Source organism: Corvus hawaiiensis, chromosome 16 (assembly GCF_020740725.1).
Source record: "Corvus hawaiiensis isolate bCorHaw1 chromosome 16, bCorHaw1.pri.cur, whole genome shotgun sequence".
Classification (NCBI taxonomy): Eukaryota; Metazoa; Chordata; class Aves; order Passeriformes; family Corvidae; genus Corvus; species Corvus hawaiiensis.
The window spans coordinates 4,413,855-4,436,042 of NC_063228.1; the positions used below are offsets into that span (position 1 = coordinate 4,413,855).

A 22,188-nucleotide genomic window follows, 5' to 3' on the forward strand; every position below is an offset into this window, starting at 1 on the left:
GCTGGCAGCGCTGTGTGATAGAGGAGGAATGGCAGAGCGCAGATGTGATGACTCGATGGGATTTCAGATAAATAAAGATACAAATCCATAACCATAGGGGGTCTTCATGATGCCTGCAAGGAGAAGCGAAGGGAATTGTGAGGAATTGCCCCTTTGGTGTGGTGACCGAGGCTGGGAGCACCCCGTGGTTTCCAGAGCTGTTTGGGATGATGGAAGTGAAGACCACCTGCGCTGACAGAGAATTGGGAGAATCTGTGCAAACATTCATTATTTATAAGATAGCTGTCCAAAGGCAAATTGCCTGGAATCCATTAAAGGGAGAAATCCCAGCTCCCTCTGGCAGTCGCCTGGCACAGACCTTTTCCACTGGCAGAAAAGGGAGGGGGGGGGAAAAAAAAAATCACTTTCATTTCTAATTAATCTTCTGGTATATAATACTTTTAATTAGGAGGAAAAAAACCCCTGTGTGCTCTTTGAGAGAGGAAGGAAGGAGCCAAAAGCGAGGCAGAAAGCTCTGGCATCTTGGCTGTAGTTCAGACATTGCCTTTAAACCTGAGGAGCAGGTGAGCCCCGGCTCCTTCTCTTCCCATGATGTGACCAGAGCCCCCCAACGCTTCAGGGGCTGCTCTGGAGATGGGGAGTGGGACCCTGTGTGTACAGAGCTGGCTATGTACCCTGGAAAAGCAAATCCAGGTGAATGAAAAGTACTGGAAAAATGCCTTGGATAGGAATGAAGAAGACACTGCTGGACACAGCATGGGCAAGACAAGGAGAAAGGCCCAGGGAGAAGGAAATACAACCCATACATTATCTCTTCAAATTAATAACCCCCAAAAAACGTTCCTTCCCCAACCCCAAATTTCCCAGCCCTTCTTTTTCCTAATGTCTCTCTTCCCTGCATTCATTATTAATGCCACTGGGGGTACAGATTTGCACTTCGGTTTCTGAAAAATTAATTCAATGATTAAAATTTCAGTCTCTGAGTAATGAAAGCAGCTCGGGCAAGCTGGAGATGCCCCTTTGCAGTCTGAAGGCCTTTGGTGTGCTGCCCATTTACCCCCTGCATAAGAAGCCTCCCTGTAGACCTGGCTCAAGGGAGAAAATATGGTAGGAAAATGTGGTTTTAAGTTGATTAAATTCTGGTTTTGTGGAGAAGCCATTTCGGTTTAATACCCTACCAATTCTGTATTCACTGCAGAGAGTGAACCCCAGGTTCTTCCAAGGCTCAAGTACTCATGGCTTTCCACATGACCCCTTGGTAAGGGCAAATCTCCAAAGAATGTAAATATTAATCAGTGCTGTACATCTATCACTCACTGACAGGCTGATTGCAGGCTCAGAGACTTTTGGTGTGGCTAATGAAATTTTCTGTGACACTGTGCTTAAAATGAAAGAATAGCAGAGAAAGGTTCCCAGAGAAAGACATCATCTCAACTCATAAAAAATATCTATTTTCTCATCTGTACCCACACTATCAGCAGAAAGAGCAGGACTCAATGAACCTGTTAACTGGCGAGGAAAGGGCAGGTGACACAGCACCCGCCCCTGGATGGCAATTTCACCTCATTCTAGAAACACAGAGACTCCCACAGCAAATTCAGAATCAGCTTAAGGAAGGTCCTTTCCCAGCCTGCAGCAGAGCTACCCTTCCCACCAGCTCCATGCCAAAGCAAAAAGTGGGCAAAAGACCTGCATAATTCTCCACCCTCAACTCCCAGCACTGTTATTTTTATTTATTTTAAAATAAATGTGAGAGGGATGTCAGAGCTGTGAGCAGCACAGGGAGCCAAGAAGCTCAGAACCCTTCTCCAGGCTGAGATTAGAGGAGAAGGAAGGGCTGGATTTAACCTTACACATCCCAATTTCTTTCCTAAGGTGCTAAAAAATAGCAAAATAGAACAAATGTACATAAAAAACACCCTGCCTTTTCAATGGCATTTTGCTTCAAGGTTTAGTTGGATTTATACTCAGCAGAATAAAGACAGCTAAAGTGAACAGAGTCCTTAGGAAGCAACATCTTGGGAATATGGTGGAATCTCAGGGCAGCACTGGCAGGACACTCCCCACCAGCCAAAGCGGCGCTGCTTGTGCTGCCATCATGGGGAAAAGAAATGGTCAAAGAGGAACAGGAAGCTCTGCCAAAATCCTCCACAGGCAGGAAAATAGCAAAGCCGTGAAGCTGAGATCTGATTTTCTCTGAAGCAACAGGATTAGCGACAGCCCACACTGCAGTTCACCGGGGTCAGGATAACTGAAGGAACACCGAGCGCTGACTCAAAGCCAGCTCCTGGATTCAGACGCTGTGCAGCTGCTCCTGACATATTTTATCAAAGCAAAGTTTCTAAAACTCGACTGATTTGTGAATTTTGGGGGAAAAACCAAATGTAGCTCCAGAAGAACATGCTGTGTACATCACCTGCCCAGTGCTACCTGCTAACAAAAACAACAGAAGCACAGAAACCTACTTTTTACCCCATTTGCTGAAACTTTGCCAGGTGAATGTGCAGAGCATCAACTGCTTGGAAAACTCTCTGCTTTTCTTCCTCAAGATGCAGCTTTGTGGAGATTTCAGAATACGTGGGCTTTTATGTGCTGTTCAACTCTTGAAGCTATTCTGAGCTGAGCCTTTAGCACTCAGCCCTGCATCTACAGGGCAGACAGAGCATCAGGACGTGCAGGATGAGCTCCCTCGCAAGCTTTCATGTGCCAGCCTTCTCACCTTGGGACAGGTTCATTCATCTTGCTCTTGGAGCCCAGGTGGTTTTACTGAGCCTGCAGCTATTAAATTTTCCCTTCTGAAGAGGCTCCTGAGCAGGATCCATCCCAACCCGAGCGATGACGTGCTGGGGGCACAGCCCTGACGCTCTGCGCAAAGAGGAAATGGAAATGCTGGAACAAGCACTTTGGCACAGCTTCTTGGCTGGGCTAAAGGTTTATTCCTGGGATGCTGCTTTCCTGCAGACTAAGGGAAATTAAATTTAGCACTTTGCAAATATATAGGTTAGGGCTCAAAGGACACTATTTAGGAATTTACTGCACACAGCAGCCTCAGAGATTATAGATCCATCACCGTCTATTACCTTGCTAGTTACTGCTTCCACTCTGTCTATCTTCCCTACTTACAGAGTGGTCCTTTCATCAGGTCTTTTTCTGTTCCAACTTGAAACTGTCATCATTCTCATGGAATTATATGAAGAAAAACCACTTTAGGCTGCAGTGACTCTGCCAAAAAGTCAAGGACAACTCCCGTGGTTCCCCAAGACAAGGCGATGAGATTCCTGCCTGACAGAGACATGCACAGATGTCTGACAACCTCCTGAGCAGCACAGCAAGAGACAGCTGTTTACACACATGTCCAAAACCTCTGGGCCTCCCTGCAACTGTCAGCTGGGCCTTTTCAACGCCCACAAAACACAGGAGGCTTCACAGGGACTGGCAAACCAACAGCTGATGGCAAATCCTGCTGCAGATTCATCACCACTACATGGCACGTGGCAGTCACCAAAGGCACCGACACGATTGTAACCCCCACCTTGTGCTGTTCTCTACTCTCTACTTCAGAGAAAAATCATCTGCAGACAGTTCCCTCTCCAGGGTCGGATGCGTCCCAGAAATGCAAAGTGACAGCCAGCACATGGAACACTCTCCAGAGCCTTCCATTAAGACAGACAAACCCTCCATTTAAAGGTTTAAATTTATGACAGCTCCCCAGAACACGGCTGAGATAGATCTACTGTTATCAGCTACCTGCTTTAGCTAAAACAGAGTAGGGACAAATTAAAATTTTCAAGTCTCAGTTTGACATATTCCCTCCAAGATACAGACAGACTAGTTTGTTTTCTTTTGGAAGTAAAAGATGCCATCAAAAGATAATCTTGGGAGTTATCAGAGCTGGAGGTCATCCTCAGCTCTCAAATTCCCTGCTTCGCCCACGATGTGCTTTAGCTACAAATCCTTATAAGACGGATTTGACATAAAATACTTTTCAGTACTTCTTCCTCAAAGGACATTCTCATGCAATTGGCAAAATAGAAAATACATTAGGTACAAAGGCCTAAAACAGTACTAAGTTACCTGCTCGTAGCACTAACACTCACATGGAGCAGTGGGAATGGTTTCTGTGTGGAGTTATAGCAATTCGTGGACTTGCCTATTTGAAGCAAATGTGAGAACAGGAGAGGCTTTTTTTTACCATTTCCATGAATGTGAATGAAGACAGTTGATACATTATCAAATCCTTAATATTATCCTTACTATTAAATTATTAGAGCTGTATCCATGTGAAGTATTAATTCCTTAAGTATACAGAATGCGAAAAGCTGAGCTGCAAGCACTGTTGCTCTGTAGTGTCAGGTAGAAATCCACCAGAATCCCAGCAGTCAGTCCTTGCACAAAGCTCTCCAGGAGGATTTTCAGGGTATTCCTGCATTCTGTCACTGCTCCGTGGACACAGCAATATTAATGGATTGACACTGCACCAGTGATATGTTATGATCTGGAGAGCCTGCATGGCACACCATGCTTAACACTCCCTGATGCTGTGAAGTGCATCAAATCTTCAGGAACTGCCACGACTGGATGCCTGATGTGCTTCCAACCCTCTCCAGCAGTAACTGCCTCCAAACAGTGGTAGGATGCCTGGGGGCAAAGCAGAAGGTATGCTCACAATAGTTATTATCTTTGCTTCTCTACAGGTGGTTCCATTTAAAAAAAAAAAAAAAAAAAAAGAGGCCTCTGTTTAGATGAGGGTCTTGGGGAAAACCCAAACACAGCAGAGGCTGGGATCCCATGAAGGAGAGCTGCCTGAAAAGCTTTGAAATGTGGGTTCTTATCTTAAGCTGGCAAGCCAGTTTGAGAGAAAGCGCATTAACTGGTTTATGCTGTGCCAACTTCATGGCTAAGAACCATGTAAGAATTGAGGTTTTAGACTGTGAAGTGTGGAAGAAATACAAGGATGATAGAGGAATTGTATGGTTGTGAGATGCTGGCTCCTGTCTCGCTCCTGATGGTGGCCCTTTGGCTGCCAAAGGGGACCTGTGACCACAACACCCCATTCTCTGCTTCTCACTAGTCCCCCACTCCATCCTTCCCCCTCACCTGCCAAATGTGGTGGGAAAGAGCCAACCACCCCATCACCCAAACTGAATTTAGGCTGAAATCTTACAACTGAAATCCTACATGAAGGCACAACACAAGCATTTATATTCACAACAAATAAAGGAGAAGACCTTTATATGAGCCCAGACACACCTTTCAGATGAAGGCAATAGATGTCCCAGGGCCACACCAGCATGAGAATCTTTTACTGTGTCTCCATACTTGTGAACAATTTTTATACACACACACACCCTCTTCCCTCCCTCAAGGTTAGAACATCTTTTGCCCCGTTCAAGCACGGGCAGTAGCTATAACTCCCAAAAGAAGAGATAAGACCTAATTTTATTTGTATTTAAACAATGTGCTGCTTACTCAAGAGAGAAGAGAGGCAGTGACTGCCACCCACTCCACTGGTGGCTTTGTGCAGGCTGAGCTGTGCTGCCGTGACCTGGGCACTCACATGCTGGTGGGTGCTTTGCTGGATGCTACCAGCTGCACCTCAGAGCTGTTTCCTGGAACTAACTACTTTTCCTGGAGGTCTTCTCACAAACCTGTTCCCAGAACATACAGGGAAAAGGTGAAGGAGTGGTACAAAAGCCATCTTGAAGTCTCTTGGCAATATTCTCACTGCATGCCCTGTGCACCACCACCCACCCCTCACAGCCAGCTGAAGAGAGGCTTCAGGGGTGTCCATGTGGAATCACAAGTGGAGGAAAGGTCCACAGGGATTGCTGAAGTCCCTGACAGCTTCTGTCACACAGGGATGGCACAGAAGATGCTGTGACAATCTTGCTCTGGCAGAACGTGCTGCCTTGGAGCAGACCAACACCTGCACAGAGGCCCAGAACGGGCCCAAGGCACAAGAGCTGACCTGTCCCCTCCCTCCTGTCCAAGGACAGCAAACAACAGAGACTGTGGAGCAGCCAGGGAAGATGAACTGAGATGAAGGGTACCCAGAAACTCCAGGCTTTTCCCCTGCGAAAGGATAAAAACCTCCAGCAATTTCCTCTGCTTTTCATGTGCAGCTTTGAACAGAACCATATGCAAGCCACCAGCGGGCTGTGGTTTGCTGACACGGCTCTGCATGTTCTGCAAAATCACAACAGAGCAGCCAGGGACAGTAACAAGCGTGCATCAAAAGCTGCTTTGCAAAACACCCATCTTATGTGTGCTGCAGGGAGGCTTGGTATTCCCCCATCGCCCAGGCTCAAGGCACTGCCTTGTCCTTAAAGAGTGCTGATCACACAACCCCTAAGTAGAACATCTTTTGCAACTACCAGAGACTCAAATAAATAAATAAATAAATAAAATTATTTGAAGATATTTAATGCCAGTTGGGGGTGGTGGGAACCCACAGAAAAGGAAACGAGCATGAGTGCAGCCCCAAGCCCCCTCAGGATGCACCATGTGCCTGAGGGATTATTTCCTGCATCCATTGCTGTGCAAGAAAAGCCATCTGCCCTGGTTACATCTCCAACCCATCCACATGCAGCTTCCCCACCACAGGACATTTTGAAAAGCTTCTCAAACCCCTGGGAGTCCATGAATTGTAATATCCTGCACCCAGGTGAGAGGGACAGAGAAAACCAGGAGGTCGAGTGACCTAGAGCAGATTTAGCGGCAGAGATGGGAACGGGAATCCAGGAGGGGTTTTGCTTATGTCCCCTCTGCTTTATCCCTTCTTTAACACTGTCTCCATCTCACAGTGCATAAACACATCCCTGCCAGCCCACACAGTCCTTTGTAAGCTGTTCAAACACAGCAGCAGGCGGACACAGACATCCTCCTCTCCCGAGACCTCCCACAGGGACACTGGGCACAGCCAGCAACAAGAACAACTCTTCTTCAGCAAACTGCAATCACACGGGTGCTGGGGCCGTGGTGGGGGGGAGAGAGGAGAGAGAGGGTTTTATTAGAGCAGGTAAGGCAGCCAGGACCTGCTCTGCCTCCTGCTCTGCCTCCTGCTCACTGGCACTGCCACCTCTGTGCTGTGCAGGGCTGCCCGGCTCTGCCCCGTGCCACCAGGATGGAGTCACAGGCTCTCGTTTGGGGCACAGGCACGACCTGCCCCATGCCCACCCCCTGTCCCTGCAGGGCCACACATGTTGCCACACCAGCCTGGATGTTCTGGTTTAATTAAATTCTTATCAGTGACCTGTGCTCCTTGACGGTGCACGTGACAAGCCCCAGAAAGCACAGGCTGTCACTTGTGTTTCATTAAATAAGAGATTTCAAGTAGGGGATTTGGAGGGAGATAAATTGCAAACCTACTTAAAAAAAAGGTGTATTCCAGTAATTTTGTTAGTCATTGTTATTGCAGAATCATAGAATCGTTTAAGTTGGAAAAGACCTTTACAGTCATCGAGTCCAACTGTAAATCTAATGCTGCCAAGGCCACCAGAAGCCCAGGAAAGATGGTGAGGTCCTTCAGCTGGGATGGCTGATGCCTGTCACAGCCTGGATGAGGCGATCAGCAGTTCTGACAGTGATGGGGGCTGAAGTCAGGTGAAGAATTTGTGTGGATAATTCCAAAGCTGCCTTTTTTCAGTGCCCTGCTCCTTTGCCAAAGGAAGTACAGACGGAGAGGCAGAGCTCATGCCAGCACAAGGAGGGTGCTGTGGGGAGGGAAACCTGAGAATACTGCAGTGGCACTGCCGTGTCCTTGAGGAATGAAGGAGCAAAAGGAAGGGAAAGTGCAAAAACAACTTGGTGGTCAGCAGCTGATGATTACAAAACAAGCAGGGAATTGCAGAGAGACAACCTGAAGCTCAGATGGCAGCTGAGAGCCAGCCTCATGTTTCCTGTCCCAAACCAGGCCTGCTTTTGTGAAGTGACAGGTTTTGTATCTGCCTCACCAGGTAACACATCAGTCACTCCAACAGAGAGGATGCACCCACCAGCAAGACAAACCTCTGACCTTTCAGAAAGCCTCACATGCACCATTCTGCTCGTCAGGAAAGACTCTGTCACTGTCATGCTCCAACATCATCAGCATTAACTACCTCCATGCCTGGGTTTACCTTGGCAGACTCAGGCATGGCAGGAAGAGGAGCAAGTGGTGCCAACACACTGGAAATGGGTACTGTGCCAGCCTGGCAGGTAACAGGGGAGGGTATTCCCCAGCCCAAAGGTGCTCTATGCTCCCCACCAGCACCGTCCATTTACCCTCACAACAGTCCAGTGACATTGGCAGGAGCATCGTCCACCTTGTACAGGTGGGAAAGAGAGGCTGACAAAGAGCATTCCCTTTTTTCAGTTGGAAGAAGGCTTCAGCCCAGCCTCCTCAGGCCTTTGCTCAGAAAATCTGCAGTCAAAAGAAAACCTTCTGTTAGATTTTTCCACTATACTCGAGGTGACTGGCTTCATTAAAAACAGAGAAGGAAAAAGCCCTAATGTGCACTAGGGAATAGGCAGTTGTTCAGGGAGGCATATACAGTAAGAGAGAAACTGTGCAAGGAAGAAAAAAAAGCATGAAGAAGAGCAATTTGAAGACAGTAGCAAGAATTAAAGTTAGGTCCTAACACAAAACAGGCTGCTACAATATCTGAAAGAAAATTATGTGTGGGAAGTTTAAACACAGGATTTGATGCTGTAACACCATAGGTTGCTCAGCAGCTCCTTTTAGAGGCTGCTGATTAGTGCAACCCAAGATGGGTGCTTGCTGACCCTCCCAGGAATCCCAGCAATCATCCAGCAGGAAGGCACAGCGATGGCAGGCACCCTCAGAGCTGAGCTGAAATCAAGTCTCCAACAACCACACAGGCAAATTGAAATCAAAATATGAAGATTAAATAACCTGTAATTAACAAGAATGAGGAGTTAAGAGAGGCCTACAGTCCCTAATCAATCTCTTGCTGCCTGGCCTGCTCCACCGATGAGCCCCATTGTTAGTTTTGATTGTGTGTACAAGAGTGCGAGACGGTGGCTGGAAGAATAGCTCTCCATCAAAACTGTGATTTCCTTCCCCCCTTGAGACTCATCAAGGGTGAAGAGGAGGAGAGAGGAGAAGATAGAGATACGAAAAGAAACAAACAGCTACAACAGACTTCTCCAAGACACTCTGCTATGTTCAAGGAGGAATATCTGAAACTGCAGGTATGCCAAGAATGTGGACTCAAGAATCACAGCTCCCAACAGTGCTGTCAGCTTCAAGATGAAACAAGAGCACTCAGGAGAATAAAAGTAATCCCTGCATTAACCATCCTGCTTATTCTGAGGTGTACATGATTCACAAGTGTGCCCCGGCCCAACCTGTTCCCAGACTATGCTGGAATCTCAGCAGAACAAACTCTCTCTGCACGTTTAACCACACGAGTTTTGCTTCCCCCTTTCAGGCAGCAGTTTGTCAGCATCACCTTGAGTTTGAAAAACAGCCTCCAAGTTCTTTCTTGTTCAATCCAGCCTCATTTCCCTCCTGAAGAAAAGAGAATTAAACTAATACATCTTGTGCACACTGCTGCCCTACTGTGTTTCACACACCTGGTCAATACAGAAGCAAGAGGTCAGCGAGCTGCCCAAGCCATGGGGCAAGCAAAGGAGGACCCAGCCGGTTAAAGGTGGTGTCTGCCCTTCCACTATACCCTTCCATATAAAGGAAAAAAATACCCCATTCTCCTTTTTTACACTCCTATGCATCTACAGTGATTGACATCAGAAGCAAGTGTTCATTTTCAGGTGGCCCCAAAGTTTGATAGTTATAGTTTCCCCTCACAGATCTGCAAACTAATTCTGCATTTAACTCCTTAAAGAGGTGTGCAAGGACGGTGTGTGCACACCAGCTTTGCACAGCTTTTTAATTTATCAGGCTGTAGAAAAGCTGTTGATTTTATTTGATTTTGTGAGCGTATTACCAATTGTGAGCGACACCAATAAAGGTTTTATTTTGCAGCAAGAAGTGCCAGCCCTACAGCTGGCCACGTTCTCAAGCTATATCAAGATGTTTCTGGTTTTGTTTGCTGTCTGGTATCTCGGGTATTCTCTCTCAAGGAATACAGCCTATCAACCTGAGGATGCTCTTCAATGAACTACTGCTGGTGTTTGGGTTTTCATTTGATAATTTTGACAGAAAATAATAACACAGGTGAGACTTGGAAGCACAGAGAATTCGTACTCTGCAGCACTAAGCTCTGAGGATATAGAAAATATCTGTCTAAAGGCAGCCTTTGGCCAGGATTGTTTGTGAGCTCAGATACATAACACCACTGTGACACTGGAAAGGGTTTGTCTGGTTTAACTTCCTTCCCAACCAATTTAGACCCAAATAACTTAAGCATGAATTGTCAAGAAATCTGAGCACTCCTTTCTAAGAAAGTAGAGGAATCTGACACCAGGAAGATTGTGAACATTGACAATTACACAGGATCAGATCCATGACCTGTTCAGCCCAGGATCCTTTAGAAGTGACCAGCCCCACATTCATGCTGAAACATTGGAAACAGTTTACCTGAGCACTGAGGATAATCAAGAACAGATTACTCCCTCTTCTTTACTCAGGTCTTCACTCCCATTTCCACAGAATGAAGTTGAATGTTGCCAAGCACAGCAGCAGCAAAACCATTTGTACACCCAAGCCAAAAAATAAGCAGAACGAAGGGGAATTCTCTTCCTAACCTCTAGAGTAAGGAGTTGCCTTTACCCCTCCAAGCAGAGAGCTGTGAATGTCCCTGCTTCAGGTAAATGTACATATTTAACATAAAACTAAATATTACTATTTGTCCACAAAGATATCTTAGCATTTTAGAAAATGCACTGGCCTCCTGCTCAGTAGTTCCCTGAAGCCATAGGGTCTATCAAATAAAAGGATTTATACTCTTTTCCTTTAAAATTGATTGACTTCAAATGCTTTGGCTGGGACTGTGTCCTTAGGCACACAGAAAGACAAAAGCCTGCGATTTAATTTCTTTCCACTGTTTGTTCATTTGCACAAGTGTTTCCAAATCATCTCCTCTTCAAATTTGACCAGTCTTTCTGTTTACTGAAGGACTTTCTTTGTCTGAAACAATTGTCATTGCCTTTCTAAAGACCTCATTTCCTTACTCCCATTCAGGACCCAGCCAGAGACAAGGATAAACAGCACAATGTACACCTGGCCAGGCAATGACAGCCTGATTTGCCACCGCCTCATTCCGAGCCGGATAAGCTGATCTGGAGGCTCCCCTGCAATGCTTGTTTGTTCTAACAGATATCTTTAATGGCTTGTTACAAAGGCAGTCGATGCAGTTCCTGGATATCTGATGGGTGGGCTGGTCGAGACACACCAGTGAAACACCACAGAAAACACAAAATCTGTGCCATGGCTGGACACATCTAATGGAGCAGCAATGGGAATGGAATACGAACCTGTCAAGTGCCCCAGGAGGTACAGTGCATTACAGCTCACAAAAAAAATCGTCAGAGTCTAAACTCCTGGTGAGGAATCTGTAACAGTGCTTTCCACGGCGTTTAATTGAAACAATAAAAAGAAGCAAACAAGCGGGAGCGCGCTGTGAAGCCTGAGATGTGCCTTTCTGCCCACGCACTCACAGAGGGGGTGAAAATCACTGGAACATCCTTCAAGCTGATGAGCTCATCTGTTGCACTGATAGGGATCACCAATAAATACTGGCACGGTTTCATTGGAATTCAGTGCTCATTTACGGATGCAGTCATTGACATTCCCAGCACAGCACTGTGATTAACCCTTTCACTGGAGCTGTAATCCAAATTAATGCAAACTGGCTGGACACATACAGCAGGTAGATAATAAGCTCCACTAGAGTAACAGCACACCTTGGCCAGGAAAACCAAGCATATCTTTCATCTTCATTTAGCTTTGAAGGGGTTACATTACAGGAGCTCCTCCTGCATCCCTCACTTAAAATTAAATGCCACCAGCAGTGCTACTGAAATATGCTTTTAAAGTTTACAGCCGAACTACAGAAGCTTGTAAAGTGCCAAGGGACTTCTCTGGTTTAATTATATAGACCCTGTTCCATAAACTGCTTGAATAGAATAAATACAAATAGCATCCACGCTTTGTGACCTCTCTGGGTTAATGAAATGCACACAAACACCCACAGTCTGCTACGGCTCAGAAATTCCACAGCATAAACGCACAACCCTGCTGGAAGCTGTAGTCAGGATTCAAGCCTTCATACATACATGAGAACCAGCTGCCTGGACTCAGCAAGGAAATAATTTGTTGTTTATATTCTACTACTATTCAAAGCTGCAGTCGGTGGGAATTGTCTGCGATCTGCTGAACAGGGAGAAAGAGACGGAAATTTTCTTGTTCATGTTCTAATTTGCAAATCTGCTCCTCTTGTCCGGAGAGGTGGTGAGGTCAGGGAGGCTGAGGAATTCCAAGAATCAATAAATGACCCGCCCTTGGCTCTAGGAAATGCAAGATCTTCTCTACCTGGTGACACTCACTTCCCTCCTCGGAACATACTTGGGAATAAACACTCGAGGGAAGAAGAGAAAGCGGGAAGAATGTGTACAGAGAGAAATCTCTCTCGGTACTTTATTATCCCCTCTCCTGCATATAAGTTATTTATATTGCCATTTCATGAAGGAGGGTTTGCTCCTATTGGAGAGAAGCTCCTGAGCTGCCAACCAGTTCTGGTTCATGTGGCCAACATACAATTTTCTCACATTTTCTTAACTTTCTCCAGGCATGGCAACTCTCCTGTGGTGCAGAAAAAACTGCAACTTGTCTGGCCATGGCATCCAACAGACATCTCCAGGAGTCTGCTGAAGTATCATACACTAAATATTTACCACTACAGGTGTGAGCAGAGGTCTCTGGAGGTGTTAGAGCAGCACTGCACCATCTCAACAGAGCACTGCTTTTGGGATTCAATGGCAGCACCTTAAAACCAATAGAATTATTCTCTTCCCTGGGCACTGAGCTTTCCTTTGTTGCTGCCATGTGTCTCAGGTAGTCCAGAACTCTCCTAAGGCCAAGCAATATGACTGTTTTGGGGATATTTTCCTAGTTTTACCAAAGATCCTACGTGCTGTCTTATACACACCCTCGCTTGCTTTATTTGTTGGGTTTTAGTTGTTTTATTTTTTTTTCCTGAGGCTCTAAAGTTGCAGAACAGGAAAATGTTTGTCCTGGTATGGAGAGAAACAATCTTGCAGCCATCCACGTGTGGCACACAGCTGTAGGTCTGCAGAAACAGAACTTCCCCACTTCCTGCTTGTAGAGTTCCCTCCTGTACTGAACGACTCCAAAACCTTTCAAAAAGGAGATTTGCCCTAGGGAGGACCAGTGGGAGGCAGGTATGATTTGAAGTGCTGTTGTGTTTACCATGGAGAAGAAGAAAGTTCTCCCAGTGACCTGTAAACTTGGGCTGTTGGCACTTGAACCATCGTAAAGACAGGACTTAACAGCTTGGTGACTTCTAATGTCACACCACAGCTCTCTAATGCATCAGCCCAAGTTTGCCAGCTGGAAGGCAACACAGCAGAAAAACAGCCCTTCTATCAAGCCACAACCTCACAGCCCACCCAGCCAGACCAGAACAGCACCCGACAGACAGAAGACAGACTGTTATTGCTACTTATCTGTGCTGTTCACATAAATGGCACTTCACACACACCAGGATGAGTTGCTGCTCAAAAGGGATTCCAATTTACATAAAGACAAGATGATGACACGCAGACAAGCTAGAGGATGGTAAAAAAACATAGGGACATATATCTCATAGTGAAGTAATGATGAGCCTTGATGGTTACATAAGGTTTTATTACTGCGGCATATAACTGATAATATAAAAAGGTGAAGTGCCAGGCCAGATGCCTGAGGTATTACGCATATATAGCCTCTTCTCTTTACTCCAGACTTTGATATATAAGTGGGAGACCAGATGTCAAACCTCCTACTTTTTAACAGAAGAAAGGATCTTTACTTCCCTCACGAGGGACACTCTGCCACGTAGCAGGGGGCAGTGATTTTCCAGTCTAATTCCTGAGAAAGAGAAAATACACCCTGGCACATTGAAAACCATGAACCCCAAAGAAGCAGGTGCAGCCAGGGGTGCACAGACCTACCTTGAAAAGCAGGCAGTCCCCCTGGTGCTCGGCGTACATGGAGCTGAGCCGGTACTGGTTCTCCGTGGTGATGTCGATCTGGTACCCCGTGAGTGTGTAACACACCTTGCGGAACTCCTGGATCTTGGTCTGGAAAACTTCTTTCAGGCGCTGGTTTTTCAGTTCTGCACTTTCCACTTGCTTCTTCAGCTCTGGGTAAGGGAAGAAAATGGGTACTTTCTTATATGGCACCGGCACAGAGCCCTTGTGCTGTACTTACAATGCTGGCCAGACTGAGTGAATTCAAAAGGTTAATTAAAAAGTGAATTAAGCAGGCAGAGTAAAGAAACAAGCAAGCTGGATGCCTCTCCTCCTGGCCCCAGCAGACTAAAAGATAGCAAACTGGGGAATAAGGAAAGCAGACATGTCTTGGTGGGATGGATTTTCCTTTTACTCAGCCAGTCTTTTAACAACATATTACCAAAATTCAAAGCTATAACATCCATTTCCCTACATGCACACATCTTGTTTTCTACACTCAACCCAAGAGAAGGGTGCTCCTCTACACAAAGCAATAAAGTGGAAAAACGGTCCAAAATACGCCTCCGTATGGTTGCATCAGGAAGAAGCTGCCTACAAGGGAAATCTCCTCCAATGGAGGAGATTTGAGGTAAGTGCTTTGATCTCAAATTGACACACTGCTTAGGAGTCCCTCAAGGTTTGGGAAGGGGCTTTTATTGTGATTAAAAGCCCAGAGAGCACCAATGCCTCTTTGCATTTGCTACCTTAACTGGACTAGTCCCTATCAGAGAGGTCCTGGGAGACTGCCTGCCACTCACCCTGTGTTTTATTGCTACAAAGGGAGCTGCCAGTACTGTGAATCCTTCAAGAGGATACACAACAATTACCATGAATCTTTCACCCAAGGTGCCTTCTGAGTAATTAAACCTCAGTTTATCATCCCATTAATTACAGAGATTGGCTTTACTCTAATATACACTAGAGATGTCTCTCAAGTCAGCCTCTTTTATCAACACTGCAGTCCAGGGTTAGGAAAAATCCTGACTCTAACAGCAAACAAATAGACTTCCTCAGTCGAATACCTCTTTGTCATTCTGAGGTTTAAGGCTTTGTGCTGTGATCAGGGACATAATTGCAGCATTTGTAGCCCATATGTCTTGAGTTTAGCTAGTTCAGGTCCAGCACTAGGACAGCAGGAACTTCAGTGCAAGGTGACTGCTGGAATATGAGGAATGTTTTTGGCTGGGTTTATAGAGCCCATACTAAAACATTATTGCTTCCCAAGTGAGCTGGAAATTTTTTTGCTTGAGTATTTGCTGGAAAGTGTTTCCATTGGCCTCCCAGGCACAGTGCAGGGAGGATGTAGGATGGAAACTGCAAGGCCATGGACTTGCCAGTGATTCACCTCTGAGCAGCTGCTGACACACCCAGAGAATGCCAGTCACACCTCTCCTGCTTTAGTTAGGCACTCTAGGTGGGACAAAAGGACCATTCAGTGTGTTAAGTTAAAGTGCCCCAAATGCCACTGAGGATGCCCCTGACCAGAAGTACTTTGGCCTTAATTCAACTCAGTTTAATCCCCAGGCAAGGACAGGAACTCTTTAATGGTTGAAGAGAATTGCATGTCCCTTTACTTCCGAGTGAGAGCATCCACACAGGGAGAATTAACCCTGGCCAGCTCCTTACCTTCAGCTAATTGAGCTCCACCTTCCTGAGCAGCTTGTGGTGGTGATGTACAAGCAATGACTGCCTTTACTCTGGGCCTCCCCACAGCCGCATCTTGCTTTATGAAGGGGAGCAAGCCAGTTGTGGGGAACATCACCAGTTGGTTCATTAAAACCCTGCTATACAGGGAACCCCCAATTGTAGGGGGATGTAAAGTAAGTAGAGAATATCCAAACCACTCTTAGTGGCCCAAAGGGTTGTGCCTTACACACAGTCCCTTCTCATGTGCTCAAAAAGGCTCTGCCTGACCAACCACCTTCCCACTCACAGCAGCTCATCAATGTGTGATTAACTCAGCCCTTCTCAGGATTGTTACAACCCTTTCCCCATCATCTCAGCTGGGTCTGGTCTTTGATTAATCAAGTAATCAGTCTCTGAAGCTGGGAGGTAAACGGGTGGCTCTGACCTAGATATTCTTTGTTTTCATTCAGCTAGGCAACTGTTAAGGACAAAATCCTATATATGAAAGTAAAAATTCAGTGACCACACTGCAGTGGTAAATAACATTTCATCACTGTCAGAGACAGCACTGCCTTTAATATATTGCCCATGTCCAACAGCAATATTTTTTTCCCTAATAAATGCAGCCTAGCCTTGGAAAAGTAAATCTGCCTCTTCCTACCGCATCTCAGAGGTTGCCTTCCCAACTTCTATAACCTTGGAGGTGGATGGCACCCTAATTCATTAACTCCTTGAACAGCTTTTGTTATTCATGAAGAGTTAGTGCCTTTCCACTGTTTTGTCTCTCAGACTCGGTCCTGCCAGTGGCCACCACGAGCATCCTCACCCCCACCCAACAGCACTGGCCTAGTTAAAGAACCCTCTGACTCTGCAACAGCAACTAAGTGATGGCAACTGCTTCCCTCCACTACCCTCAGGGTGAGAAAGTAAAAACTTTGACTACAATCAGTTTTTTATGCAAGAAATCTGGGGCTTTCCAGTGTAACTGAAGTGCCAGGGAGCCTTCACCCCCGACTGCGTGCCCTTGCTGCCTCCCTGCTGCTCCTCCTGGCCCTCTTTCCAGAGCCTGCGGCAGTGTTGGTGTCCTGGCTGGAGGAATTCATCTGCATGAAAAACTTATCTGCTCGTTCGAGATGCCTTGTGTCAGCCACTGGCACAAGGTGCTGAACTCGGGAACTGCTAATGTAGATGCAGCTGAATGTGCCAGCGCCAGCCAGGGGTGGGATAAAGCCTTGTCATCCCTTCTGTGACTCCATCAGCACTTGTCCAGCAGGGCTTCTTTAGCTTAGGGACAGAGCAGAAAAAAACCCAAGCAGGCACAGGGACACAACAGGAGTACCTGAGCGTGCAGCTGCCCCCAGTGAAAGGCCCATTGAACCCTGACTGTAAAACAGAGATTGCTCCTCCTTTACGCCCAATTAAACCGCAGCCCTCAGCAGCTCAGCTACAGCGACTGCTGGTGCCTCCCTCCTGCAGCGTTTATCCCCTGGGAGCGATTCAACCCCGGGCTGTTCCTGGTTTAACTCAGGAGAGCACTCAGCACTGTGACTGCTCCCCTGCTTTCCACTGAGGGATCTGCTGACACAACCAAGAAAGCACATCATGAGCAGGATCCATGGAAGAGTAACTTGATAGGAAGGTAAACTGAGACTTGAGGAAAGTCAGGTGGGATCCCACTGCTCAAACAAAGCCATTTGAGATGTCTTTCGTAACTTTCCACCATGCTTCTGCAGGAAAGAGATTTCCTGCAGGTTCTGTGTGATACCAGCCAGCCCCAGGCCAATGTCTCAGGCATCCTTGAGGTGTCTAAAATGGCACAGAATATATATTTTTAGGCACTGGGTACCTATAGAGCGTCTCTGCACCATGGATCTGTCTAAGTACAGAAGTGGCACTGCAGATTCCCTGCACCCAGCCAGCAGGACAGCAGCATATGCACGGACTTGGGGACAGTAATTAATCTTTCTAATATGTGCCCCATCAAGTGAAGATGTTAAGCTATGAGGCAGCTCATTGTTTGCTCTGCATCTGAATTCAAAGCCGTGACAATGCTAATTCTTAAGCCTCACCTAATACCGCTAATTCCCGCCAAATTTCTAGCACAGTCAGGAAAAATTGATTTAAAAGTCATCATTTGGCACAGAGTGCAACGCAGCTGTTTCAGAGCAGTGCTTAAGGCACAGCAACAGAGGCCACAGAACAGAGGGAGATCCTTTTGGGATGGGTCAGGGGCAGTAGCAGAGCAGGGCTCTGGTGACAGCACTGGTGTGTTCACCCCTTTTATCTACCACCTACAGAACACTGAACATCTTGATCCACTCTGATCTTTCCTGCCATCTGGAGAATTAGGTTTAATTACATCTTTAAAAGACAGTATTTGAAATCTAGAACCTCTGTATTTAGAGAGCCTGAGTTCCTGTGTTTGACCTTGTTCAACTTGCACACAACAGGTGAGAGAAGTTGCAGAGGCCATGGATGGGGAAAAGTCACACCACAAACACCCTTCATCCTGAAGAAGGGATGCCAAAGCATCTCCAGGTTAATGAAACAAATAAGAACTGAGAAAATAAGCATGAGGTTTGGCAGGCCATGCCTTGGCTGGGGGTAAACTACTGGCCTGAAAAAAAAAATAAAGGAGAACAGAGAGAACAGGAAAATATATAGAAATACTCTCCCATCTCCTTTGTATTCAGGCCGAGAGTATGTACAAAAAGTTGCCTGTCCCAAAGAGTTTGATGTGGAAAAAATATCCTCACTGAAAAAAAAAAAAATCATTAATCTGTTAGAGAATTAATATTGCCAAATGATTAATTCCTCCTAATGATACTGCTTCTTGAAACACCTTGTATTTTCACACACTTACATTGACTTTAATGAATAATTCAAACTATTTTGGATAAATAAATAAAATATGAGTTGGGCTTTTTTGGTCTCATATTGAAAATGTCACTGCTTTTTATTCCATTGCTTTGACACTCCTTACATCTGAAACTGTTCAGAGCAGCCTGGAAATACCACAGCTTTGGCTCTTGCTCTGAGTGCAGCCGGGTCAATCAATAACAATAGCAGTCTCTACACCAAAGAAAACCAAATTCACACTTAACCTTATCCCCAGGGAAAGAGGAGGAAACAATGTGGCTCTGAGCATGCCAAAAGTGGCATGAAATTAAACGTATCACTAGTCTTTTTCAGGAAAATACAAATCTGTTCTGCCCATCCTCAAAGATGCCACAAGCCATGTAGCTGCATTAATTCAGCAGCAATCCAGCTAATATGTATCTCTCTCAGAAAGGCCTGCAGTCCTTTCTAACTCCATTAAAGGTTACCTTCCCTTAGTGACATGTTTGGGCATCGCTCACTTCCACATACACAGGATAAAGTATTTACACATCAACTCCTGTCCCTGCTGACCGTGCCAGGGTGCCTCAAGACAGACGCCACCCAGCAGTGCTATGGAGGATGCTGCATTATCACCAACCATGCTTTATTTAAACAAGAGATTGCTTAAATTTTGTTTCCAGCTCACAGAAGGGATGCCAGAACCACCTTGTTCACACAAAGTCCATAACGGGAAGAGGGAACATTGGTTTCTCAGTTCCAAGCAGCAAGGCCACAATTACCTTTATTCTGCCCCATCTACAGAAGCTGCTGCCATGCAGTGGCACCCCTTAATCACCCCCCTGCACCCCCAACTGATGCTGAATTACACCATCCATTGCAGGTCTGTCCTTCCCACGTGACTCTCTGCACCTGGGACCCTTCCAGTCGTTCCCCTGCTCAAACCCCAAGCTGAAATTTTCTTCGCCAGCCTCAGTTTATGAGGAGCAGCGTCTGAAAAGAGTTCTGTGATATTCTGTGAAGGGCACAACATAAAAATAAATTGTATCGTGTTAAATAAAGGCTAGCAGGAGAAGAGCTGAACATTTTCTGATGTAGGCAAGTTTACGACCATTGCTTTTGAGAAATAAAATTCTCTTTGCTGGATTTTATAGGCGTGTTTTATGCCCTGGGGGAGTGGGACTGCACAGCCCCACTCCACCCCTACTCGACCTTACAGTCTGGCAGCCTCACACACTGCTCTCTGCAAAACTTGGAATTTGTGACATTACAGCCATGAAATATAACTTTTCTTGAAGGTAAAAAGAGTTTTATATTCAACAGACCGCACTGGCTGCTCAATTTGAAACCTAAGTGGTATTTATTTGATCAGTCAACATTGGTGTATTTTTAAACCGTGTATGTACCATATGGTTCAATGCATCTCCCAGCCCCCTCCTCCAGCCACCAGCTTGCCCTTCCAGCAACTCTGGAGAGAGTTTTCAAAGGCAGCACAGCACAAGTAAAGATCTCCACCACCACGACCAGCTGCAGCTCTTGCACTGCCCAAGAACTCTCCACTATAAAACCATTTCCCAGATATTTCTCTTCACTGAAGATGGTTGACTGAAGGCCCCGTTTCAGACAACCCACATACCTTTACAAAGGTACCACTTCTTGGAAAGAAGTCCATAATTAATTAACCTCAGACAACTTGCAGAAAGTAGCAGAGGACACTGGAAGGGTGAGAGCAGCAGGACACTGAGGACCAGAGAGAGGAAGCTGTGGAAAAGCATGAACTCTCTCTGGCAGATCCTACACACAGAACACGGATCAGGATCAAGTAAAGAGTGTTTTTCTTTCCCTCCTTTTGCTGAGGCTGAGATTACAACACCAAGGTGCAAAACTCACCAGGACACCTGAAGCTGGCCAACGAACCACCACTGAGCAAAAGGCTCTCCCAGGGGATCCCAGCCTGGGCACTGCTTGCAGCTTTCTCTGTCCTTCTTCTCCTTGTTGGCAGAGCTGTTTTGGAGTGGGGGCAGGCAGAAAAGAAGTGGGCTTTTGGAAGCTCAGCTGAGCTCCTCAGCCACCCCTGCAGCTGTTCTCAGTGGAGGCAGCACAGTGTTGTGTGATGAGACCCCAGGTACCACTAAAATCTGTAGCTTTAATGGTGTGAGCAGCCTGCTTGCAGCAATACAGAACTCAGTGGGGATGGCAACACACACCCCAGACACAGGATAAATTAACCTCAGGAGAACTATTTATTGCCCAAGATGGACTTCATCAATTAGCATGATATGGCACAAACAGTTTGGAAATTAGGGTGGTCACACTGGTCATAAATTGTGACCCAGGCAGGAAGACATCTCCCTCTACCTCCCAAACGATGATTAAAGTCCTCCAGCCACATTTCCCTTCCATATGGCAATTACAGCCCAACAGCACTTCTCAGAACAAAGTGATGTCAGCCAGAGCTGGAGCAAGTCATTAACTTCAGATGCAAAAAATAGCCTCACCTTAAAAACACAAATACACTGTGTCACTTCAGTTTACAGGAAAGTGCTTAACTTCTGCTTCTAGAACTAGCCAGCAAATATCAGGCATAACTCTTCCAGCCCACATGTTTTCCAGGTAATCTATTTTGGAGTTAAAAAGAAAAAAAAAAGTCAGTGGGACTTTTCATGGGCTGTAGTTCAGGGAAGTCAGGTAGCAAAAACCAGGGCCATAACATCATTTGTCAGATGAAGGAGAATCACTTCTCCACGAAGCTGCTTCCAAGAAAAAGAGTGCTTTGAAACCACCCAAGTGTCTAATGAAAGGATTAATCCTAAGAACTATATAATTAACATATATAACATGCATTGTTAATTAGGGTGGTCTGCAGAAGCATTTAATAGATTAATTTATCCTCTGTCTATCACCTCCCCTGCACTCTGCCCATTATTTTGTTTCCATTGGCACATCACTACTATCAGTACTACCCCAAAACACTGGACACATTTAAACCTCCAAAACAGCGCCCAACATCTGCTATTAAACCAAATGAGAAAAACAGCTCCAGAAATAGATGTTTGCTCCCTCTCACAGTGAAGACTTTTTGAAGGAGTTTTAGTCATTCACAGCACAGGGTGGACAATATTCAATCATGCATTAGAGAGTGCTTCACAGTTTATTAGCTGATGATGTTCACCGAAGCTGTGAATGGGAGCTTGCCACCGCTGGCAAAAGATGATTTCAAGCCTTCCTAGGAGCAAAGCCATTCTGCTCTTACTCAAGGAACTTTCTATACTCAAATTCTGATGCTGAGACTCATGAAAATGCTATTTTGACTCAGTGGTAGTGTCCAAGATTATGTTACTTACAGTTTCTTGTCTCCCTCTGTTCCCTCCACTGCAAAATCTGTGCTCACAACACAACAATTTTGTAGCTTTGCAGGCAGATAATCAAAATACAGAACTAACAAATGCCTGAAGAGATTCCTCCCATGTCTAAAGGCACTGCCAAGTAACTCTGTGGTGTAAGACAGATGCTGAGATGGGGCAGGACATC

The 22,188-nt window shown here is 45.8% G+C and overlaps 1 protein-coding gene across 4 annotated transcripts in view; it reads right to left on the bottom strand.

Annotated features, from left to right (window-relative positions):
- Window positions 1–22,188, bottom strand: part of MAD1L1 (mitotic arrest deficient 1 like 1) — a 351,296-nt gene that overhangs the window by 78,403 nt on the left and 250,705 nt on the right. For all 4 annotated transcript variants that reach the window (XM_048320994.1, XM_048320997.1, XM_048320996.1 and 1 more), the window contains one exon: window positions 14,134–14,324. In XM_048320994.1, the coding sequence (XP_048176951.1) occupies window positions 14,134–14,324 (191 nt within the window). The remainder of the gene's footprint in view (window positions 1–14,133; window positions 14,325–22,188) is intronic.